The sequence below is a fragment of the Mustela nivalis genome, assembly GCF_964662115.1.
Source record: "Mustela nivalis genome assembly, chromosome: 10".
Taxonomy (NCBI): Eukaryota; Metazoa; Chordata; class Mammalia; order Carnivora; family Mustelidae; genus Mustela; species Mustela nivalis.
This window is the reverse complement of record NC_139029.1, coordinates 85,323,957-85,344,244: the sequence shown is the minus strand read 5'-3', so window position 1 is coordinate 85,344,244 and position 20,288 is coordinate 85,323,957. Positions and strand designations below refer to the sequence as shown.

The following is a 20,288-nucleotide window of genomic DNA, read 5'->3' as shown; positions in this document are numbered from 1 at the left end:
TTAATTTTAAAAATAACTTTTTGGGGGAGGGCTATGAAATCGAAATACTCTCTGTTTGGGGATGTTTCCAACCAATGTTAAAAGTCCAGCAAACCATGAGATACTGTGGACTCTGAGAAATAAACTGAGGGTTTTGGAGGGGAAGGGGATGGGGAGTTGGGTGAGTCTGGTGGTGGGTATTATGGAGGGCATGTATTTCATGGAACACTGGGTGTAGTGCATAAATAATGAATTTTGGAACACTGAAAAGAAATAAAATAAAATTGGGGGGAAAAAGTCCAGCATCTATGGAACTTCTTGATACATCTATGTTCATCTATGTTCTTTTAAAGTTTTTTAAAGTTTATTTATTTATTTATTTGACACAGAGAGAGAGGTCACAAGTAGGCAGAGAGGCAGGCAGGGAGAGAGGGGGAAGCAGGCTCACCGCTGAGCAGAGCCCAATGCAGGGCTCAATCCCAGGACCCTGAACTCATGACCTGAGCTGAAGGCAGAGGCTTAACCCACTGAGCCACCCAGGTGCCCCTCAGTTCACTTTTAATATGAATTTTAAATATAAAATAAATGTAAATATAAATATAAATGTTTCCAGTTTTCTTGATTTAAGACCATTGATGTGTGTGCTTTTACATACTGAATAATGTGAAAAATCATGCACTTAGCTTTTAGATTAGCATAGATTAGCCTGTTGCATTGCCTCAGTTCTGTCATTACGGTGAAGAAGCTATATGTTATGTTTTGGGTCACCTGTAGAAATAAACAGTAAAATATAAAGATGTATCTTTCAATGCATATTCCTAAATTTCTTCACTGCTTTTTCTTTTCAGGGCCCTCAAGGACCTCAGGGTCCAGTTGGATTCCCTGGACCAAAAGGCCCTCCTGTAAGTGCCATAGGTTTTCTTTATCTTTCTCCATTGGACAATGTTTCCAAATTTTTGAGAGTGATGGTTTTATTTTAAATAATTGTTAGATACAAATTTTGATGAAAATTCTAATAAAAACAAAATTGCAATTCATAATGTCAAAGAATGTACATTTTTCAATTTGTTTAACTTATTCAGTTTCAGTTTATTGAGTGCTTCTGATGTACAAAAATATCTTAGTAAATATTCTTTAAAAGTATATTAAAGATGGAAAAAACATGCATGGGTGTTATTCTCTCCAATACTCCTCTCCTGCAATGAATATTATTGATGGCTTTAAAAATTACTACTGATTGTTAAATATTTACTTTATCAGTATTTCTCTTTTGTCTTCCATCACCCAATGTATTTGTCAAAATGTCACTTCCTAAATATTCTCTAGCATTCTGACATTACTTACATCTCATTATAATTTGTTTATTTTTATTTATTATTTTTGTCTCCATAATGCATTCTTTTAAACAATGTAATGCTAACCTTCTTGATATAACCCCCTTTTTATATAATTTGCTGAGATATTCAAACAGCTTCACAAAGTTAACTGAAATCCTTTATTCTCATACTTAAATATTCATGGAAACATAGGACATGCTCAACGCTCAGTTGTTTTCTGCTTCTTTTCTTAGCAGTCTATTCAGTTTATTTATGAGAACTAGAATCAACTTACCCACTGTTTTAGTCCATTCTGGCTCTAATAACCAAAAAAACTGCCAAAACCAACCACACAAAAAAACACACACAGAGACCAGCTAGCTTATAAGCAACAGGAATGTATTTCTCACAGTTCTGGAGGCTGGAGGTCCTAGATCAGCATACCAGTGTGGTCAGGTGAGGGCCCTCTTTCACGTGGCAGAAGGGGTTAGGGAGCTCTCCCGGGCCGCTTTCTTGTCCCTGATTTCATTCCTGAAGTTCTCATCTTCGTGAGGTAAGCACCTCCCGAAGGCCCAAGGGACTAATAACATCGCCTCTGAGGTTAGGATTTCAATATATGAATTTCAGCGTATAGCTTAGGATTTCAACATGCATTTCAACACAGTTTCAGGCCGTAACACCCATGTGTCTAAGGAAGTTGTTCTCAAAGTGTGTTCTTTGGGTCAGAGCATCATAGTACCACTGGAGATTTCTTAGACATGCTACCTTGCTCAGCTAGTCAGAACTCCAAGAGAGCGGCCCATGTGTTTAGTAAATTCTCCAGATAGTTCTGATGCACGCTAAAATTTGTGAGCCACTCTTCCGGTCTACACCAGATAATGCTATGCAAACTTTAATGTGCATACAAATTGTGTGGGTACCTTGTTAAAAATGTAGATTGGATTTAATAGGTCTGGGGTGAGTCTTGAGTCTTTACCTTACTGACAATGGTCCAGGTGATGTCAGTGCTACTGCTCCATGGGCCATACTTTAAGTAACAAAGATAAAAAACATTTTGACCAAAAATAAAACGAACGTAGTTTGGCTATGATCAACTCAGCAGGAAGCTAAGTATAGTTAAAATTTTCAGTCAATAATTTGAGAACCAAATGTTTTTTCACTGCAATAATACAGATAACTAAATCATTACTAGTTGTTTTATTCACATTCTGGATATTTTCTTTTTGGGGGCTCATTGATATACATTTTTCAACTGAATATTCTAAATTGATTTTGAACTGAATCTTTTTGACAAAACCACAACATTCACCTTGTATGAGGAGGTTATATGGGACTTTTTATATATGCCAGTATTTCAAAAATTGTATATCCCAGTTCTCTATTTTCAAATAATTATAGTTAACCAAATATAGCCCTTAACAATCTCACATAAAGAAACAATTCAGAAAGTTCTGAACTAGGATGTTAAAATTTTAAATAAATATTACATCTGATTACATTATACTTTTAAATATGTTGAAAATAATTTATAACTAAATGAATATGGGCATCCAATTTTTTATTGAATTGAATAATTCTTAATTTTACTGATAACTTTCAAGTGTGACTTTAGCTCACATCTTCAAAATATGAATTATTTATCATGAAATTAGTAAATATTAAATGTTGACATCATCTCTTACTTTTGGCAACAATTTTTATTTTATTTATTTATTTTTAAAAATATTTTATTTATTTATTTGACAGACAGAGATCACAAGTAGTCAGAGAGGCAGGCAGAGAGAGAGGAGGAAGCAGGCTCCCTGCTGAACAGAGAGCCCGATGTGGGGCTTGATCCCAGGACCCTGAAATCATGACCTGAGCCGAAGGCAGAGGCTTTAACCCACTGAGCCACCCAGGCACCCTGGCATAATTTTTTAGACACTGTGTTTAAAATATTATTTTCAACAATATTTTGCTTTATTACTGCAAACATATAGAAAAAGAATTGTTATCTATATTATAGTATTTTAAAAGGCTTAATGCAAATAGTTAGTATTAAATATAGGATAGTATCAGTATTACTGATTACAGAATTACTACCTGCATTTAGTGTTGTTTACCCACCATCTCAGTTCCCTTCAAAATGTAATATAGTCACGCAAAGTTACACATGTAGTGAAGTGAAAACACAGTTCCAAAAATGTATTCATAAGACATTTTTTTAAAAAAAGATTTTATTTATTTAACAGAGAGAGAGAGATCACAAGTAGGCAGAGAGCAAGGGGGAAGCAGGCTCCCTGCTGAGCAGAGAGCTCGATGCGGGGCTCGATCCCAGGACCCTGAGATTATGACCTGAGCTGAAGGCAGAGGCTTAAGTCACTGAGACACCCAGGCGCCCCCATAAGACATTTTTCATAAGTATTTTGAAGCTGTGTGCATAGATCATTGTTTAGGAACATAAAATCCAGTGATATATATAAGTACCACATTATCATATCATTTATATTTGTACATATTGTACATATTGCTAAGAATTGTTTCCTTCATGTAAAGTAATTTTATTGTCAAGGAAAACAGTTTGACCCATTTTTCCTCAGACTTTTTCAGTCCATTCTCTCATGTATCTTTCAACAAGTTTTGAGCCATTAATCATGCATGCATTTTTGTCTCTAAGAAGTATTAGAAGCACAATAAGTGCCTACATTTGAGAAGCAAGCAGACTAGTTGGAGAGGTAGGACACTGTTAAGGAACATTGCTTTCACTGCTAAACAAAATGGTTTTAGTACTCTGTTTCTGTGACAAATGAAACATCAGAGTATGAACTAAAAGTACCTATTATTTCTCTGGTATGCAGTTTTATAACATTTAGGACAGAAATGCCTTCATCTCTTTCATATGGAAAAAAGCAATTCCGGTGGAGGGAGAGAGCCAAACTCCTTTTCCTACAAATAAATCGGCTCATCTTCCTTGTAATCAGAAAATGTGTGGGGCGCCTGGGTGGCTCAGTGGTTTGGGCTGCTGCCTTCGGCTCAGGTCATGATCTCAGGGTCCTGGGATCGAGCCCTGCATCGGGCTCTCTGCTCCACAGGAAGCCTGCTTCCCTCTCTCTCTATCTCTCTCTCTCTGCCTGCCTCTCTGCCTACTTGTGATCTCTGTCTGTCAAATAAATAAATAAAATCTTAAAAAAAAAAAAGAAAATGTGTGTGTGTGTGCACGCGTGTGTGTATGTTTTTTTTTTTTTTAATTTATTTTTTATTTTCAGCATAACAGTATGTGTATGTTTTTATATATAAATTCACACATATACATATACACAAATGGATTATGTATCGAGTGCTTGGAATGTTCATGTTTAGAGTCTGTTAATCTCATGCCAGTGTCAGGATATAGTTACCCCATGAAGAAGAATTTTAACTCAAGATGATTGAGATTTATAACACAACTATTATGAGATACATTCTATTTATAGAAGAGGAAAAATCAAAATTCAGTTCTAGTGGAAAGTGAAAAAAATATCCTTAACACTTATTTATAAGTGTCTTTTCACAGATTGCCTTGTACACTCTCATTTTGGTAAATTTGTTGCCACTACCCTTCAACAACATCAAAGGTGCATTCTATTTTGACCAATAAAATTATTTTAAAATTAATGCTGTGAAATTATTTGGTAATCATTCTGCTTTATTTTAATGGATAGTAGTGTGGGAGCTTTATAATTATTTAGAATTAATCACTTAATATTTGAAATATATACTTAAATCAAAAAATGATAATGATATGAATTCTTTATGTAGTCTATTAACACTGTTCCCTCACGATATGTGGGAAAGTCATTAAAAATCACGTTGTATTTATACCAAGGTGACATTGTTTTGATTTAAGACCACCATTTTTTTAAAGATTTTTTAAAAAATTTATTTACTTGGGGCGCCTCGGTGGCTCAGTGTGTTAAAGCCTCTGCCTTCGGCTCAAGTCATGATCCCAGGGTCCTGGGATCAAGCCCCGCATCAGGCTCTCTGCTCAGTGGGGAGCCTGCTTCTCCTCACTCTCTCTATGCCTGCTTCTCTGCCTACTTGTGAGCTCTGTCAAATAAATAAAATTTTTTATAAGTTTTTTTTTAAATTAATTAATTTATTTATTTGACAGAGAGAGTGACCACAAGTAGGCAGGGAGGCAAACTCCTTTTCCTACAAATAAATCGGCTCATCTTCCTTGTAATCAGAAAATGTGTGGGGCAGAGAGAGAGAGGGAAGCAGGCTCCCTGCTGAGCAGAGAGCCTGATGCGGGGCTCGATCCCAGGACCCTGGGATCATGACCTGAGCCGAAGGCAGCGGCTTAACCCACTGAGCCACCCCGGCGCCCCAAAGATCACCATTTTAAAGGATTATGATATTTTGCAATAAAAGTATAACCTGTGCTTCTCAAATCAGCAAATGTAATGAGATATTGAAATATATATTTACAGATTGTTAGAAAATGTGTAAATGGTTTATGCCGATGGCAAAACACATCATTTGAGAGGCCTTTTAGTCCTGTGGGTGGGGGGTATGCCCCATTTCTGAATACTATCCTTTAGCTGCCACTCTGTGTTTTTAGTTAAAACTCCTGCCCCCGATTGACAGTACATTTATTCCTATATGTATCAAAATAATAATACACTATAGACTTTTTGTTTACTGTTTTGAATTACTGAACTTACATGAAGTCTGCTATCAATTAACTATTTATTTCTGTGCTTCATCTTTAAACTGAGGGCAGAGCTAACACTTACATGACTGCATATCTAGTGCCTAATACATAAAAATATGTAATAGGTGGTTAAGAAAGAAGTAATGTTTTGGGGCCTTGATTAAAAACACTCCAATGTTGGTCTTTTTAGAGGCTGACACTAGACTCACTGAGGTGATCATGGGACCCATGAGCAGATCACTGAGTAAGCAATAATCTTGTGAAGTGTCCTAAGAACAGTCATTAATTCAGAGCTGTTAGTTCACATGGCAGCCCGGGATGAGATGAGATCAGGGAACAGAGCTGGGACCGGAGTCAGGCCTTTCTCCTGAGCTTTTGAAGTCAAAGTCAAAAAGCCTTACTCCAGTGAAACAAAGCTGTCAGTGAAAATAATCTTCTTTTGAAAGAAAGCCTCATTTTCTAACTTAGTATAGTAATAATTGATATTTGAAAATAGATTTTTGTAAATAATGTATTTTTAAAATAAGTAGATTTAAATGATTAACAGGGTGTGAGAGGTGTATCTGTTATGGTTAAAAATATTACTAAAATGATCATTTCTCTTCGTTTATCTGGAGGGTAATAATATTTCTGCGTCTACCTATTAAACCTGTTTTGAAATCTGACCCCAATACTTAATGGTTTCTGAGCAGGATGACTAATCCATAGTGCAGACTAAAGAAGCAATCTATAGTTCTACTAAGTATCTAAAACACAGGAACCACACAGAGTTGTTTACTTTAAGTACTCAGTTAATTGCTTCATTTATTTCTTCAGTCATGACACAGACAGCATCCTTTAGAGAAAACGGTACATAGTAGAGCGGCTGTCCAGGGCTAACAAACATTATGTGTCCAAGAGGATAGTTAAGAAAACCAGCTGAAAAAGTTTGGCCCTGACGACTTCTAAAATTGAACATAGACCTGACCTTTTTCCCTTTATTTGAAGCAATTGAAAGACGAATTGCCCTTGTTTCTAGGTTTGTATTTCTTTTCATTCTTATCAGTTAGAAGCTCAGACCACCACTAGAGGACACCATCTTTCTGCTATCCAGATCTTGATGCACAGGAAATTGAGTTAGGAACAGATCACCAAAAAAGAGGGGAAAAACACTCCTTTGTCAATTACCGAAGAACTAAACCTTTTTGTAAAATTAAAAACACAGATCTGTATGAATGTGTTTTTTTAAGATCGACGTTAGTGAAATCATTTATAAATGTAAAATGTTCATAAGGGAGTAATAACAATTTTCTCTTGGTCACAGTTACAGATAGAATTATCCCAAAGAGATATAGACACATATCACTATTGTATATAAAATCAACAGAACATCAAAATATGATACTTAATGAAAATATGATGAGAGAATTGTCCAACAGATAACGTTTAAAGTATAAACAATTTCAAGGAATACTTAGGACCTGTGGTATTTAATATTTGTGATTTCAGGGACCACCTGGGAAGGACGGCCTGCCAGGACACCCCGGACAACGTGGAGAGACTGTAAGTGACCCCACCCTTTTGCCTGAAATTTTCCATCTCTAGTACCTCATCATTTCACAAAAAGCTACTTTATTATGAGGATTATTAGGTTTTGGATAATGGAGAAATTAATCTCATTGAAACTTTTATTTAAAAAAATGTATATATAAAATACATAAATTGACCTAAATATGTATCCCATCACAAATGAATATACTTGAGGATATGGGGTTTGATTTTACTGTCTTTACTGTCAAAAACAGCACTTGAGGGTTGAGCTGACAGAGAAGAGCCCATTATCTTTTGGACACCTCTCCAAGGTTGTCAACCTTGACCTTTTCAAAGAAGTATTTATTTAAAGATATATTCTGTCCAACCCTATCACACGTCCACTCTCTAAAGGAAACATGTACACTAGGCCGTGCATTTAATGCATTCTTCTCTCCAGAACAAAAGGATGAAATATTTCCTGGTGTTGGAACATCATCAACATCAATCTGTAACTGTGTTGAATGCATCCTCTCGCCTCAAGTGAGAAAATGTAAATGAAAAATGTAACTGAATTTTATTTTAAAGATTTTATTTGTTTACTTTACAGACAGATTATTAATAGACAGAGAGGCAGGCAGAGAGAGCAGGGAAGCAGAGTCCCTGCCAAGCAGAGAGCCTGATGCGGGGCTCGATCTCAGGGCCCTGAGATCATGACCTGAGCCAAAGACAGCAGCTTAACCCACTGAGCCACCCAGGCGCCCCTGAATTTTATTTTAAAATTATGAGACTATAACATTAAATAATTTGTCTGAATACCTTCTGTGAATAACAGTGATTTGGGCAAGGGGGAAACTGGCCCTTTAAGTATGGTTTAAAAATCCCAGTGGGTTTGTTTATTTATTTTGCCAGTGTTACCAAACCATGTGTCTGGCTTTTCCAGGGGCATGTTAGTTTCATCAGAAGTTACCATAGCTTAGCACATTTCCTTGGACTCAATTCTTGGATCTCACCATTGATTAATTTTATCCAGATTTCCTAAGGAAATCACAACACAGACTAGCTTTGACGATGTGTTTCGAAGGCATTTTAGGGCACGCAGCCAGCATGAAGACACATTTGGAGTTGCACTGTAGTGCACACACAGCAACAAATCTGAAAACAGGATGATCTTTTTGCGTAGGATAAACAGTCTATCAGCAACAACTCAATTCCTGTTTTGCTCACCATGTGATGATGCTTAGTGTAACAGCTTCTTCGTTTTAGTCAGATTGTAAACTTCAAAGTCTTGGATTTCAAAAGCAGAATCAGATATGATTTAGTGAGACCAAAGAGTAAAATTGTTTGGGTTTCCTCCCGGGAATTACATCTGCATGAGGAGCATAAAATAAACTCTTTAGTGGAGAATCCATACTCCGATTTGCTAATGTACTCTCATTCAAATCTTGCAGTCAATCATTTATAACTAAGTCATTGTGTAGTTTTGTGGGTGTAACTCTAGAATATTTTCAAACTGTCTTTTGAAAAGGGGGTACCTAGAGAATAGGCATTATAAAATCCCTTTTGTCTTCACTTTAATCAAGACCTTCTGCTTCTACCCAGAGGAACTATATTATATATAACATTTAAATTTAAACAAAGCATATTAAAATAGCATATTAACTAGTGATTCTAAGATAGATATTCTCCTTCAGTAGTTTCTCATAGAAAAATGGAAAATTGTATTTCTGATTCAAATCTACTTTTTTTTTTCTTAAAGATTTTATTTATTTATTTGACAGAGTGATAGAAAGCACAAATAGGCAGAGCGGCAGGCAGAGGGAGAGGGAGAAACAGGCTCCTGCCTGAGCAGGGAGCTTGTTGTGGGGCTCGATCCCAGGACCCTGGGATCATGACCTGAGCCGAAGGCAGCCGTTTAACTGAATGAGCTACCCAGGCACCCCTCAAATCCACTTTGAAGAGCAAGAGTGCATCATCCTGCAGTCAGGAACTTTTCTTTACCACTTTGTTCTGTGCTGACTGGGATTCAAAGGATTGCCTTGTACAGAAAGAACCAGAATCTAGAGCAGCCATATGCTGCTATATATGTGTCACCTTATTTTCAAGGAGAAAATTCTTTTGTTATATTTGAGATTCATCCCCAGTGAGAATTCCTTGAAGTGTCATTCTCCTGTTTTACAATTCAAAGCTTTTTAAGCCACTGGCAATAATTCAAAATAATTTCTGTTATACTGAAACAACCCAAATTTGTCTCAGGAACACACTGACCAAATCCTACAGTCATCCTAAAATTAACTTAGTCTCCTACAGATTATCAGAATAGAAGTTAACATTTTTACTGGGTCTTGCAGCAGACCTAACATAGCAAAGCTATCTCCATTTTCAGGGACTTTGAAAAACACAATTTAACTTATTATTCTAAAATTAAATGGCAAGTGTAGTCTTATTACATGACAATATTTAACAAGCACACTCCATTGTGAACTATGTAATTTTCTTGTTCAAGGTCTTTGTTACATTTATTGGATATTTGCAAATACTCTGAATGTATTAGAAGAGCAAACATAAACAAGCTGTCCTCCAGTTTCTCCCGAATCAGTCACCTGGTCAGATGCGCTAGCACCCAAGGTTTTCTCTTTCCACATTTTTCCCAGAATTTCCTCAATTAAGCATTGATTTTTAATCAGTTGATTTTCATTAATTATTATTATAAGCATTTTTTTGTGTGTGCTGTTCTTGCTCTTACAGTTACTAAGGAAAAAAAATTAAGACTTTAATTTTTTTTTTTACATTCAGTATTGCATTTATATCTTCATGTCAAACTTAGCAATCAGAAATTCGGAGGAGGGTAATCCAGACAGAAGGAACAGGCTATGCAAGTACGTGGTGTATGGCTATATTCAGAGAAGTGTTAGAAAATCAGCATGGCTAAGAATGTAAAACATATTCTATGATATAGACCCTTGTATTAGTTTGTTTTGCTATTTTTTAAAGATTTTTTTTAAAAGACTTTACTCATTTATTTGACAGAGAGTACAAGCCGGGGAAGTTTCAGGCAGAGAGAGAGGGAGAAGCAGGCTCCTCATTGAGCAGGGATCCCGATGTGGGACTCGATCCCAGAACCCCGGATCATGACCTGAGCTGAAAGCAGGCACTTAACTGATTGAGCTTCCCAGATGCCCCTGTTTTGCTATTGAAAGTGGGATCTCAAGAGAAACCCTGTTGATCTTAAGAATTAATGGATTTTAAAAAGTAAAAGAAATCTGTTTTCTTTCCCTGAAATGTCAATTCAAGTAATTACAAATATAGGTTATTTTCCTTTTCCCTACTATAAAAATTCTGTTACTATTAATAATTCAGTCCGTTATCTGGGAGGTTGCTGTATAAACACAGGACTACAGTTTCTGCCCTGTGCTTTTCAGTCTTATTATTTCGTCTCATGTTGCCGTCAATACTTCGGCAAAGGCCATTTGCTTTAATTCAGTCCTGAAGGTTTTTCTCCCCATATTTTGAAGCTACTTGTCCACCTGTTAAATGTAAATTAACTTACATGAGAAGGAAATTTGCCAGTCATAGAACAGTGATACAGAATGACTAACCCAGGAGTCTAGAGAAATAAAGACACCGAAAGATATGCTCAAAGGCTTTGTTTAGTGACTACCCACTGCTTACATCTCCCAGATTTTATCTTAATGGCTGCATTATTTACAAGGTACATTTGTAACTGTATTTGGGGGAACTTGAAGAAAGAATACTGATAAAATGCTGACATGATTACCAATCATGCAGTGTTCTTTTTATAAATGTACTCGACATCCTGGTTTTTTTTTTTGTTTTTGTTTTGTTTTGATTCTGTTCTTACTTTGCTTTATGTTGGAATGCAGGAAAGGAAAATGCATTAGTATCACAAACCATAGATTTATGTCTGTATATAGAACCAGTGGACTGTTTCAAGAATGTCTAAATCATCATTTATTTTATCCACAACATTGCTATGTTAAAATTTTCACTATTGTTTGACCAGGTAGAATAGGGCTCAGAATACATTCTCCCTCCATCTTCATCCAATGGTCTTCTTTTCTTTTTTAAGTTTATTGAAAGTAATCCTTGGACTGTAATGTGAAATAATGAGGGTGGTAAATTTAGAATTTTAAAGAAAACTGGAATATAATAACTGATATTTAAGCATTTAATAATAAGTATTTTTAGGGGCACCTGGGTGGCTCAGTCAGTTAAACATCTGGCTTGATTTTGGCTCAAAGCCTGATCTGAAGGTTGTGAGATTGAGCCCTGTGTCCAGCTGCATGCTCAGTTCATGCTTGGGATTCTCTCTCTCTCTCTCCCTCTTCCTCTGCTCATCTCCCCCCAAAAGAAAGAAAGAAAGAAAGAAAGAAAAGTAATAAAATAAAATAAATTTTAAAATAAGTATTTTTAGCCAAAAAGTGACTTTGTTTTAATGCGAGTTATCTTAGCCAAATTTTAATTTATGCTTTGTCATGTTTTAACGGATTATGTTTTCTTTCCTTAGGGATTTCAAGGCAAGACTGGCCCCCCTGGGCCAGGGGGTGTCGTTGGACCACAGGTATGTCCCTTTACTTTATTTTTCTAATAAGATTTATTTTCCTGTTTACATTTTCATCTTTTCTATTCAAATCTGCCCATTTTATTATGATCCAAAATGGTGTATTTGAGATTTTACATCACATTTAAATAAATGCAACTGACCTTAAAATAGTTGCAATCTTAGCTGAAGAGATTTTTTTTTTCAGTTGGCTGCAAAAATAAAAGAGAATAAAACAAATAATGAAGATTAAGTCAGAAAATTCACAAAGAAGTTAACATGAAACCCCGAACACAGTACCAATCTGCTAAAACCACCAAAATGGTTTATTGGAAAGGTTGACCATCATGTTTTCCCCGTGTTTCAAATTACAAAATGACTTCAGATTTCTGAGTAGAAATTAGATTTAGATGTATAATACATTAGAAATATAATATAAAGCTTTGAACACAGATTTTTCCCTTAAATTATAATATTTGTCATATATTGCATGTTTCTTGAGATTTTTGTCTTTATAACAATGATTTCCATCAATGATAAAATAGTTGCAACCTTTGAATATGCCTAAATAATGACAAAGACAGTTTGTTCAGCATAAGTGGCAGGAAGAGTCTAAAAAACTGATGCAATATGTTGAATTATAGAATAATTTGTGAGATAGGAAATATTTATTCTGGCAAAGTGTCATTGAATGGAAAGGACACATTTAGTTTACTCAGCGGAATTTTACCCCTGCTAATAACAAATAATAGCAAAAGAGCAAGAGCAGTTGAATAAGTGTTTTAATTATTTAATTGCTTTAAATAGTTTTTTTCTCAGCCTATAATTAGTTCTTAAGACTTTGTAACTCAAATACACCCACACACATACTCACACACACAAACACACAAACGATAAGCAGAGAAACAAAAAACCGCATCTTCTTTCTAGGAATATGTGTAACAGAAGCAAAAATGAAGAATTCTTGGAATGATTAATCATTTAATTCCAGAGATGAATCCTGAAGCAAGGGAAATGCTGTTTATTCTTTTAGAAAAGAAAAATGCATACTTGCATGATTTTTTTTTTTTGCCTACTTTTGTATGTATGTGCTGAAGAACTTTTTTTTTTTTTTTTAAAGATGTTATGTATTTGTTTAGAAAGACAGCATGCATGCGAGTGGGGGAAGGGATATAGGAAGAGAATCTCAAGCAGACTGCACTGAGCATGGAGCCCCATGCGGGGCGACATCTCACAACCTTGATATTAGGACCTGAGCCAGATTAGGACCTGTTTTTTTATAATCATATGAATCACTGCTCATTTTTGTCTCAATGGCGATAGCCATTAAATTTGGATCAATTTTATATTGCTTGCTATTGAAATTCCAGTGATCAGATATTCAAGAAATATTCCTCTGTGGAGTGTATGTTTGTACATTAATGATAAACTGGGGACTTTCAGCAACATACAATTAAAAGAATTTAAATCTAGAAATTTACACTCAAATATAAGGCAGATGCATTCTTTATCCTATACTAGAGGCTAAGAATCTGTTGCATTTTTAGAGAAATAACAGGGAATGATAATGCATAAACACCTTCAGCAATACATTCCACTATTTAACAGCCTTAGCATCTGGAAACTTTCCCTTTATATGTCTTTAACTTAAATCCTTCATTTTGCTTTATTCTAAGTGGAAATACAGAGCAACTGGTCACCATTCTCTATTTACACTTGAAAGCTCATTAAACTTTAGCACCACAGAACAGCACCACTCAGGGGACACATAAATGACCTGACATTTTTCACTTTGGCATTTGTAGCAATTTAAGGGAGCGGGCTGTTTGTTACAGCCTTTGGCCGGGAGGAGCTGCCAGCCCAAACTCGAGGCCTGCAGGATCTCCCTGCTACATTCCCTAGACTTTGTCAAATGAATATAGATTAACTGTAGAGAGATCTCCAGTCATGGAAATTCCAAGGAGAACTGCTTTGGCTGTTTGGGTTCCAGGGGACCGAGGCTTATTATCAAGCAGTGATTCATTGAGTAGCTACCGATGTGGTACTGATGCCTCTTTTAATCCTAAACTCATTCAACTAATTATATAAAAAGAGGGAATGGGATGAAACTAGTTAAAACCACAGGGTTTTTTTTTTTCTTAATTTTATTTATTTATTTGACACAAAGAGTTAGAGAGATCACAAGTAGGAGGAGAGGCAGGCAGAGAGAGAGGGGGAAGCAGGCTCCCTGCTGAGCAAAGAGCCAGACACAAGTCTCCATCCCAGGACTCTGGGATCATGACGTGAGTTGAAGACAGAGGCTTTAACCCACTGAGCCACCCAGGCACCCCAAAACCAGAGTTTTAAACAATACTTTGGCCTCGCTCTGAAACACTCCTGGTATGGAACAAAGAAAATAGCTTTGTGAATTTACCTACGTAAATCAGGTCCTAACGAAGGATGACACTTATTTCTTTTCAGACTCCTCCCAGATATGGTGCTTTTCTGTTTTGTAGGACAGCATGGAAATAAGTGAAAATGATAACCTTCTGTGAAAAGGAGCACTATTTCTTTGGGATTTGTGTTATCCTTATCAAAAGTAAAAGAGCAATCTAATGAGATTTCGCTGATCCAATTTAGGGACCAACTGGTGAGACTGGTCCGATAGGTGAACGAGGACATCCTGGCCCTCCGGGGCCCCCTGGTGAGCAAGGTCTTCCCGGTGCTGCAGGAAAAGAAGGTGCAAAGGTATGACACACTCAAGGAAACTTCTTGGCTGAAAACATCCATTTATTTTTCACTCTGGCTTCTCATCACTTGTCCATAGGGTCTCTACATATTAGCATGGTATTTAAATAGATCAGAAAAATATATCAGTAAAATATCCAGCTTATTGTACTTTAAGGTGTGACTGAACAAGAGCATAAGACCCCTTAGGTCCATTGGCCATGAAGCCGTGCATTTATACACAGTCTTAAACATAGGTAGTGGCCAGTTCATTTTAATGTCTACGGCATTCCACACAATATTCTCATTATTGAATGACATTTAGGTTTCCCTCACAGGTTAGAGGCAGTCACAGCTTTGCGTTTAGAAACATGTAGAAATTACCCTCTATGACTGATGTGTATTATATTCCTTAGGGTGACCCAGGTCCTCAAGGTGTCTCAGGGAAGGACGGACCAGCGGGACTGCGTGGTTTCCCAGGTGAAAGAGGTCTTCCGGGAGCTCAGGTATACGCAGCATACAGATAAAGCATGTCAGTGAGATTACTTTTCAGAAGCATGTTTCTCAGACTTAACTAAATATGCATAAGTCATTAAGGGGAGATGCCTCAGCATAAGCATTGATTATCGTAATATATATGACAATGTATATTTGTGCCTAAAACACTTCTTACCATCTCCATTTTATCCATCATACACCTCCTATTTATATTCAAGTCACATGGATTCATTTTCTTTGTTTTTATTCTCATTTCCCAGGGTGCACCTGGGCTGAAAGGAGGGGAAGGTCCCCAGGGCCCACCGGGTCCAGTTGTAAGTATGATTATAACAAATAGCCGTGCTACCCTGGGTTGCAGATTATAGCTCTTCTTTCATCACTCTCGTGCTGTGATCCTAAGGTGTGTAGGAGAGAAAATAAACACACGTCAATCAAATCAGTCAATGCCTGGCTTCTACTAATTGCATGCACTAATGAGTGCAGAAAAAGAGGAGTTTAGACGATTGGAAATATTTACTCCACCGTTGCTGTCAGAAGGTAAAAGGAGCTAGCTTGCTTCTTAAATACCCAAGGAAATAAATCATAATTTGTCTTATTGTAAGTACTGGATGAGACTTGAATTTTGTCAATGCTTTTAAAAAAAGTCTCCTAAGCGGGAAAGGTATATATTCATTTCTCTGTTATCCGGATTGCTTTATTTAGTTAATGTAACCTTACAAAGTAATTAGCAAATGAGTAAATACCAGATTTTTACTTCACCTTTTCCTTTTGTTTTTTATTTATTTATTTTTAAATATTTTATTTATTTATTTGACAGAGAGAGAGATCACAAGTAGGCAGAGAGGCAGGCAGAGAGAGAGAGGGAAGCAGGCTCCCTGCTGAGCAGAGAGCCCGATGCGGGGCTCGATCCCAGGACCCTGAGATCATGACCTGAGCCGAAGGCAGCGGCTTAACCCACTGAGCCACCCAGGCGCCCCACCTTTTCCTTTTAGAGATATAGATCAATCCCTCTGAAAACAGTTGAACACAGCCTTCATTTTTGCCCATTAGTTCACCTTTGTTCTTACCTGTATTCGGAAACATTACCAGTAACAGCCAAACTTCTAGGTTTAGTGGCCTCCTCTCATTCTCTTCTCATTCATATTTCATCAAGCTGAAAAGCTGATGTGTCCCACTTTCTTTTTCTTTCTTTTTTTTTTTTTTTTGAAGATTTTATTTATTTGACTGACAGAGATCACAAGTAGACAGAGAGGCAGGCACAGAGAGAGAGAGAGGAGGAAGCAGGCTCCCTGCTGAGCAGAGAGCCCAATGTAGGGCTTGATCCCAGGGTCCTGGAATCATGACCTGAGCCGAAGGCAGAGGCTTTAACCCACTGAGCCACCCAGGCACCCCTGTGTCCCGCTTTCTTGATTGCCACTGCTGCCACATTTGTTCAGACTCTCTCCTTGCTCAGTAGTGTCTTACCTCATGCTCCTGATTCCGTTTCCTTAGCTTCTCCAGTTTTGCCCACTGATTTGAGAATACAGGCACACATCCTTAACTATGCCCTCCTTCTGCTTTTCGGCAGCTCATGATCCCACATTGCCTTCAGAAATTCACTCCTTATAATGATTATTGAGTCGTTCGTCTTCACGGCTTGGTCCCATTCACCATAGTCTGTTTTATTTGCCTTGTTGACTCCTTCTAATTCTACCCAGTTTAATGCGTTGAACTTCATCCTTCTCAAACTACCACAATCTTTTATATTTTGCAGAGAGAATACTACTTACTTTTCCCTTTCTTCAATTTTCCCTTTTTCTACTTCACCAAAATTCTACTCACCCCAAAAAGATAAGGCTGAAATGTTAAATCTTTGTAAAGTCATCTCTGGACAGTTTGCCTCCATTTCATTTATGGGTGAAATTTCTTTACCTTTAGTGATTTTTGTTGAGGTTTGTATTTTAGAAATTACATTGGAATATAACAGTTGTCTCTCTCAGTAGAATGTGAGCTTCTATGTTATTTTAGTACCTCAAGGCACAGTGCCCGACACATAGGAATCCTTCCACATCTATCTATTTGAATTATACGAAAGCCTGATATTGGAGTTAAGTGTATATAGCATAACTAATACTGAGAACATGGCATGATAAACTTTGGCAGATTGAATAACATATTTAATCTGCAAATCACGTAATTGTCATGTTACAATGATTAAGGTAGGTATGGACATACAGTAGACATTTTTAGAAGGAAAAATAAGCAGTTCAGCAGCTATCTTTGACTTTCTATATGCATAAAATTTTGTAGAATGTTTAAAAATATCCTCATAAGTTAGTGCTGGTAGCACTAGCAGAAACAACCGCTGAATATGACAAAAGTTTTCATTTGAGCATAGACTTTTCAAACTGTTCAGCACAATCCAATCCATTTAATCAGAACTTCAGGATCTAAAGTGCGTTCATTTTAGGAACTTGTATATACACTTTAAGATCAGGTTATTGTATCTGTGAAAACTGAATCATGACGACAAGGATTATACTGTTTAAACTTATCTTTTAGGGTCCAATCAAATAATGCTGTTCCAGGTGTTTGCAACAGTTCATATCCGTATTTTTATAAGGTGCACAGTATATATAAGCGATACACTCAACAGAATGGTAATCAGCAATTATCTGATGCATGAAAATGACATATTAAATATGTTATGAAAATCTAGTGTTTATTTAGTTGGCTTCAACACCACTTATTTGGCAGTTGCCACTTACCTCCCTATATGCAATTAAGTTCCATGGAATATATCCCTTTAAGAGACTTTAAGATAAACCATTTCGAAAGAAAAACACTAGAACTTAAACGACACTATAGAGACCATTGATGATTAAATCCCTCATGACATACACACAATAAATATCAATTCTGCAAGGGAGGGAGAAAAAGAAGAGAAAGCAGCAGAAAAGGTCTTGCAGGAGGTGGCTTCACAGAGGGCAGAAGATTGCAAGGTCATTTAAGAGCAAGAAAAAAAAACAAAGGTATTAGGGAGTATCTGATCATACCAAAGCGGAGTACATTGGGAGAAGGACTAAAATTGGATGAATTCTTGCTAGGATCCAGGCACTCCGCTCTGTATTTACGTAATTTAAAGCTAAAGCAGATCTATAATATGGCATATGATTATTGAAGTTCTAAAATGGTAAGTTGAAGTCATTTGAAGATTTGAAGTTTTTGAAGCAAGTGGAGAAAAAAATGAAATGCAGTCTTTTGGAGTAAAACTTAACTTTAGGGAAAATATCATTATTATGATGTAACATATAATGGAAATGAGAGACTCAATGAGCATAAAAGCTCAGTGCTCACTGTCTTGATGGGAGTGAGCCAGCGATGAGGCCCTTGGGAAGTCGAAGGACGGTGTGGATGTAACAAACATGAGGAAGGCAGGATAGGAGGATTTATTACTAAGATCAGATGTGGGCAGTGAGGAAAGATGAAAGCTGACTGATGACCTCAAGCTTGTGTCCTTGTGAGAGTGACAGTTTACTGATGCCTTCCATGCCTGGAGCAATTTTACCTGGTCAGGAGCAGCGACAACAAAAACAAAACACTCCCCACATGGAAACCCAAAAGCTCTCAGCCGTCACAAGAGATTTTAACAGGCTTTTCTGCTTTGCTAATAGAAATGCTCCACAGAGGCTCACTGTGAGTTCATTTATTTTGAGTTAGTACCCTTGTTATAATAAATTCATATATCCAGTTCTGTATGCATCAACTAATTGAAATTCTCCTTAAAGCTGATGCAAAAAAAACAACTAAAGACATCATTCATATGTATGGGTTCCTTTATTGCTATAAATTATAGTAAAGAAGTATATGGTGATGTCTTACAGTTTATATCAAGGTTTTTATCTTTTTATTTTTGTGTGGGGGGGGCAGAGGGTGAGGGAGAAAGAGGGAGAGAGAAAGAATCTTAAGCAGGTTCCACATCCAGTGTGGAGTCCCACATAGGGCTGGATCTCACCATCCTGAGATCATGACCTGAGCTAAAATAAAGAGTCAGATGCTTAACTGACTGAGCCACCCAGGCACCCCTGGTAACAAGTTTTTTGTTTTGTTGTTTTGTTTTGTTTTACCTGGTAACAAGTTTTAAACAAACCTTGGTTTACTCACAAGCAATTATGTGCATGTGAAGGTTGATTAGGAAAGTTTTATTCCAAATGAAAAGTTTAAAAGAAAAGCTTTTGATTTTCTAAGTGTAAACCATAACTTACCCAGAAAGCTGTTCATGTTATTTCTTATCTTTTGGGATTCACGACTTTGTATGGTGTTACCCTGCAGCTGATAGTAAACACAAGGAATCAGGAATGGTGTCTTTGGCATGAAAGATAACACAATAGAATATTTTGTAATGAACAAAGAGTGACATCAAAATATCAGAGGAATATACCTAGTCACTCAGTGAGAGATAATGAAATTCCAAGTCATAAGGGACAAAGTCATACAAAAATATCCTGTAAAACTTCTTGATTCTTTAGTGGATGGGTCTGAGTTTATATCCATCAATATTAACTTTGCCTTTGAGATATTGACCAAGCCATGGTAAGTGTAGGACTGAAATTCTTAAGAACAGAGAGGGATAGAGATTTTGGCTATTCACATTAAAGAAAATATTAAAGTGATGGATTCTCTGCAGGAAGAATGTGAATAAAGAATGTGAAGGGTAAAGGAAATAGGAAAGGGAAATGAAGTAATGTTAGAAGTGTTTATTCTTTCAACTCTTAATGCTAGAAACTTTATCATCTTTATTTGATTTTATTATTGGCTGCCAGACTCAGTAGATATTATCATTCCATTTTTTTAAAGGCAATGGATCTGGAGCTTAGAGAAGGTAAACAACTTACCTGAGTTCATAGTCCTTTGGAGACAAAAAGTCATGATACGTTACACAAACTCATTTCCAGATATGTATACCTCTCCCTCTGCAGAATCTGCTTAAGTGTTTCTTCTTCTTCCTCTCCCTCTTTCTCCCTACCTCTCCCTCTCTCTCTACTCTTTACTTTTTCACTGCCCCCAG

General features: G+C 36.7%; 1 protein-coding gene across 7 annotated transcripts in view; it reads left to right on the top strand.

Moving 5' to 3' along the window:
• The window catches only part of COL11A1 (collagen type XI alpha 1 chain), a 204,941-nt gene that overhangs the window by 123,669 nt on the left and 60,984 nt on the right, over positions 1-20,288 (top strand). For all 7 annotated transcript variants that reach the window (XM_082686179.1, XM_082686184.1, XM_082686181.1 and 4 more), the window contains 6 exons: positions 828-881; positions 7,456-7,509; positions 12,005-12,058; positions 14,657-14,764; positions 15,160-15,249; positions 15,502-15,555. In XM_082686179.1, the coding sequence (XP_082542305.1) occupies positions 828-881; positions 7,456-7,509; positions 12,005-12,058; positions 14,657-14,764; positions 15,160-15,249; positions 15,502-15,555 (414 nt within the window). The remainder of the gene's footprint in view (positions 1-827; positions 882-7,455; positions 7,510-12,004; positions 12,059-14,656; positions 14,765-15,159; positions 15,250-15,501; positions 15,556-20,288) is intronic.